This window comes from Peromyscus eremicus, unplaced genomic scaffold, assembly GCF_949786415.1.
Source record: "Peromyscus eremicus unplaced genomic scaffold, PerEre_H2_v1 PerEre#2#unplaced_58, whole genome shotgun sequence".
Taxonomy (NCBI): domain Eukaryota; kingdom Metazoa; phylum Chordata; class Mammalia; order Rodentia; family Cricetidae; genus Peromyscus; species Peromyscus eremicus.
In genome coordinates, this window is record NW_026734302.1 from 1 (window position 1) to 5000 (window position 5000).

The 5000-nt window shown below is 60.2% G+C and overlaps 1 protein-coding gene across 1 annotated transcript in view; it reads right to left on the reverse strand.

Moving 5' to 3' along the window:
- Positions 1–3508: 3508 nt before the first annotated feature.
- The window catches only part of LOC131901222 (collagen alpha-1(I) chain-like), a 2373-nt gene continuing 881 nt past the window's right edge, over positions 3509–5000 (reverse strand). Inside the window, exons 2-3 of the mRNA XM_059252451.1 lie at positions 4249–5000; positions 3509–4160 (exon numbers count right to left, since the gene is read on the reverse strand). The exon at positions 4249–5000 is cut by the window's right edge and continues 767 nt beyond it. Coding sequence (XP_059108434.1) covers positions 3509–4160; positions 4249–5000 — 1404 coding nt within the window. The remainder of the gene's footprint in view (positions 4161–4248) is intronic.

Below are 5000 nucleotides of genomic sequence, written 5' to 3' on the forward strand. Positions count from 1 at the left end.
CTATCTCTTAATATAACCCTGGCTTATCTTGGAACAATTCTGAGAGATCAAAACTGAACTCTTCTATGAAGTTCAAGGGCAGCCTGGGTTATGTGAAAGATTCTGTGTTTAAAATAGGCAGGCAGGCAGGCAGGCAGGCAGACAGACAGACAGACAGACAGAACAAATAAATACAATCAACTTTAAAAAACAAACATAGAACAAGAGAAAACAGAAGACAGTTCAAGGGCAGCCTGGGTATGTGAAAAATTCTGCGTTTAAAATAATACCTAGCTAGGTAGGCAGGCAGGCAGGCAGGCAGGCAGGCAGGCAGGGAGGTAGTTGGATAGACAGACAGACAGACAGTTCAGACAGACTGAACCCATAAATACAATCAACTTTCAAAAAACAAATACAGAACAAGGAAAAGCAGAAGCCATTTCAAGGGCAGCCTGGGTTATGTGAAAGATCCTGCGTTTGAAGAAATAGAAGGCTCAGAAGACCATCTTAAGCAACATAGCAACATAGCAAGTAGGAGCCATCCTGGTGTTGAAAGCAGATAGACAAACAAACGGACGAGTGAGTGAATGGATGAATGAATGAATTATATATATATATATATATATATATATATATATATATATATATATCTGAATCAAGCGAAAAGACTTAAAACAAAACACGTTGACAATGTATTATCTCTGGAAAGAAAATACAAGTGCTGTTTTAATTTTTGCTCTAACTCGGTATTTAGTCTGAGAACTGGGGGGTGGGGGTGGGGGTGGGGGTGGGCGGCGGTGGCGGCAAGGAACACCACAACAAAAACCAAACCCCAAGAAGGTGGTGAAATGTCTTTAAAAGGACATCCATCTAAATGGCAGGCACACGGAACTGCCCTCGCCGGCCGCCTCCCTCCCTCCCTCCCTCCCTCCCTCCCTCCCTCACACCGAGTTTGGATGCCACCATCCCCTAGTTGTGCCAGGCAGCCCCTCGCCCGCCCCACATACTCCGAGGAGTAACGGATCGATCGGTCAGTCACACTCTTTCACGCGGAACGCTCTCTGTTTGAGAGAGCGATTCGCCTGTTTTCATAGCTTCCCGTCATACTTTCGTTTTCGTCTCCTGAGGGGGTCGGCCTGACTCCAGGCCGCGTTCGCTGTGTCCCGGCGCGACCACGGCCAGCCAGCGTTTTTGCCACTCGGGAGCGGTGGTGAGTGCCCTGTCCTGTGCCCCACGGGGGGGGAGGGGGGGGACGGGACACGACTGATCATGGGAGGACCCTCCGGAGCGCCAGAGTGCTTGAGACTCGCGAGCGAGCGATCTGTGTTGTTTCCTTGAGGATCGAGACGGTTGTCGGGCGACACCTAGCGGTGGCAGTTATGTACAACGCTCCTGGTCCTCGTTCGCTGACAACAAGGACGGCGAACTGCCTGCCGTTAGCCGGGCAGAGTGACGATAGTCCGGGCAAGCAGGCGGGTGTGTCCCGGAGGTGGTGTCGTGTTTGGAAACGGTCTCTGTGTAGGAGGTTGTACCAGAGGACTAAGACGGAGGTGTGCGTGCAGGCTGGGACAGATGAGAGAGGCCGTCGGGGGGGGGGGGGAAGAACTTTAGCGGGTCGACCAGAAGGCTCAGGTCCTTCGTGAATCACGGATAGGTGTCAGAGTCCACCCAGGCCTTTTTCTGCACGAGCCCCGGGTCTCCCCGGCGGCGGCGGCGGCGGCGGCGGGCCACGGCGTCCCGAAGCCGAGAGCGGGCGCCTGTCCCGGCCTCCCCGCCGGCCCTGCCCGGGCCCCGCGCTGTCTCGGGGCTTTTCGTTCTCTCGTTGCTCCTGCACGAGCCCCGGGTCTCCCCGGCGGCGGCGGCGGGCCTCGGCGTCCCGAAGCCGAGAGCGGGCGCCTGTCCCGGCCTCCCCGCCGGCCCTGCCCGGGCCCCGCGCTGTCTCGGGGCTTTTCGTTCTCTCGTTGCTCCTGCACGAGCCCCGGGTCTCCCCGGCGGCGGCGGCGGGCCTCGGCGTCCCGAAGCCGAGAGCGGGCGCCTGTCCCGGCCTCCCCGCCGGCCCTGCCCGGGCCCCGCGCTGTCTCGGGGCTTTTCGTTCTCTCGTTGCTCCTGCACGAGCCCCGGGTCTCCCCGGCGGCGGGCCTCGGCGTCCGGGCTTCCCTGCACGTCGGTCCCCGGTTGCTTTGTAGAGTCTCTCCCCCCCCCTTTGGTTGCCTTTCTCCACATACCCTCATATCCCGGGCGGCTGATCTCGGGTTCCTTGGCCGGGAGGGCGCGGGGTGCCCGGCTTTTCCAGCATGTACATCTCGCTCTCTTGGTCCTCTCACGGTTATGAGGTCGACCAGTTGTTCCTTTGAGGTTCGGTTCTCTTGTTCATGGGGAGATTTTTGGGACGTTTTGCCCGGCCTGAGTTCCAGAAGATCCCTGTGGCCTGTGAATTACTGCCCCGCACGTGTTGTCATTGTCACACGTTGCGATCTGCCCTTATTGTATCTGCAGATAGGTACTGACACGCTGTCCTTTAAGTGGGTGACATTAAAGGACTATGGTTTTCTCAGGTTGCCGTTTCCTCCGAGGCTGTTTGGGTATTCCCGTCCGCTCCCTCAGCCTCCGCTCTTGGGTCAAAGCAGCACCTCGAGCCCGGCCCGCGTGTGCTTCCCGTGCTTTGCAGCGTGGTGTGCCTCTTTTTTTTTTCTTTGGGCGGCTCTTTGGACCGTCGGCTTCCTTTTGGCTGGCTGCGGCGCGTGTCAGGTGTTCCCGCTTCGTGGTTGTTGTCGCCCTTGTTTTTACCGTGCTGGTGGGGATGGCCGGAGGGCTCTGTGGGCTCTGTGGAAAGGTGCTGTATTCTGGGCCTGTGCCCCTGCCCCTCGCCCGCTGTGTCCCCCCTGGCCACTGCCGTTTTTATTTTCCGCCCATCGTCCTGTGGGGCTCCCGAGACTCTCCACTGGCCAGCCCGGGTCGCGCCGCTTTTCTCGCACACCACTCAACGCACCCGGTGTTCCTCTCTTGCATCTCCCGAGCGTAGCTTTTTTTTTTTTTTTTTAAATCTGCGGCATTGCTTATTTTTGAGGCAGAGAGAGGTCCCCCCCCCTCTTTCTCCTCCGGCTCTTGGAGCTCCCGAGCCTCCATTGGGTCCCCCGGCTTTTTTTTTTTTTTTTTTTTTCCTTCCCCCTTTCGTTGGCAGTTTTTTTTTTTTTTTTTTTTTTTTTTTTCTTTTTTTTTTTTTTTTCTTCTCCCAATCCCGTTAGAAAGCACGACTTTTCCCGTCTCGCATTGTGTTCTCTCCCGCTCTCGCTTGGTTTACTTCCCGACTTTGCGTCTCTGCTCGTATGGAAATTCCCGGTTTTAAACTTTTTTTTTTTCCTCTCTGGATCGATGTGGTGCTCTCGTGCTGTCTTCGGGCCGGAGCCTAAGCCGCGCCAGGCGAGGGACGGACATTCATGGCGAATGGCGGCCGCTCTTCTCGTTCTGCCAGCGGGCCCCTCGCCTCTCCTCCCCACCCTCGGGTGGTGTGTGGAAGGCAGGGGTGCGGTTATCCGGCCTGAGCCCTGTCTGACCCCCGCACTTCCCGCTGTGGTTCGTGGGGTTCCTGTGACGCGTCAGGTGCTCTGTCGCCCTTACGCGGCTCACTCTGCCCGGTGTGGTTTGCTCGGCCCTCTTCCCCTGACTTGGGGGAAGGGGTAGACCGGTCTGCCGCGTCGCATGCCCTTCCCGACCGGTGTGTGCGTGTGCCTCGCTCGCGGTCCTCGTGGTGCTCCTGGAGCGTTCCGGGCTGACCCTCCAAAGGTGCCCGTTTCTGAGTGGTGGCGTCGTTTCCCGTTCCCCGGCGCGCCTCCTGTGCTCGGTCTGGCTGCAGTAGCGGTGCGTGTTTTTGTTCCCGGTTCGTTGTCGGCGGGTCCGTGTCGCCTCTGAAGGCGGGAGGTCGAGAGACCCCGAGGAGGGATAGCGGTAAGAGAGGCTCTGCGGTGTTGCCCGTCTTCTGAGAAGGGGGGAACTTTCCCCTTGGGCGAGCCACCCACCGCGCTACCTTAGCTGCCTTCTCCCGTAAGCTCTCCGTGCGTTGGTGTTGGTGTCGAGCGTTGGCGGGGCCGGCCTGGTTTTTGTTACTACCCTCTTTAGAGGGGGTGTACTCTGTTAAGTACTCCCCGCCGTCGCCACCCGGCGGGTGCCCGAGAGGCCTGGCTCTTGGGGGGGACCCGTTTTTTTAACCTCGGCCCGGGTTCCCCTGTCCGCGAAAGCTCAAGGCATGCCCTGGAGAAAAGAGAGCCTTACCGATACCGCAGACCTCCCCGCGTCCGCCCGCACGCGAGCCGCTCTCGGCGGTCGCAGCTGGAGGCCCGTCGGGCTGGGTCCGTCCCGCCCTCGTTGAGAAAAGTCTCTTCTCTAGCGATCCGAGGAAGGGGCGTGCTCTTGCGGTCTCTTTGGGGTTCCCTCCCGCATGGTCCCCCACGACCGCCCGCCCCGACCGCCCGATGCGCGTAGCTTTGGCCGGGTGTCCCCCCCATGCCCGTCTCCTGGGGGGGAACCCGAGTGTGTCCGTGCTCCTTTGGCCTACCGCGGCCCGCGCCTCCTCGCTCCGAGTCCGAGGAGGGATCACGCGGGGCAAGAGCCATGGTCATGCCGGCGTGTTTGGAGCCCGGGGGGTTCTCGTGGTTTAGTTGGAGGGTCGCCGCGGGATGTGGAACGGGGGGGGGGGTGCTGTGTGTGGTAGGTGGGCTTCCCGGGTCCCACCCGTCACCCCCCCCCCGACGTGTTCGCCTCGCCTGCCCGCCGCGTGCGGCCCCCTCCCGCGCGTCCCCGTTTTCGCCGTTCCCGCGGCGCGGACATGCCGTGTGTGTCGCGTGTGCGCGTAGTCGCTCGTGCTGCGGCGTTGTGGAGTCGCCTCGCTCCCCCTCCCCGGCAGCGTTCCCACGGTTGGGGACTACCGGTGACCTGTTCCCCCTTCTCGGGGCCGGGGATCCGGGTCCGGCGGGATCGACCTCTCTCTCGGGTGTGTGCGGCCTTCGGGGAACGACGGCCGGTCG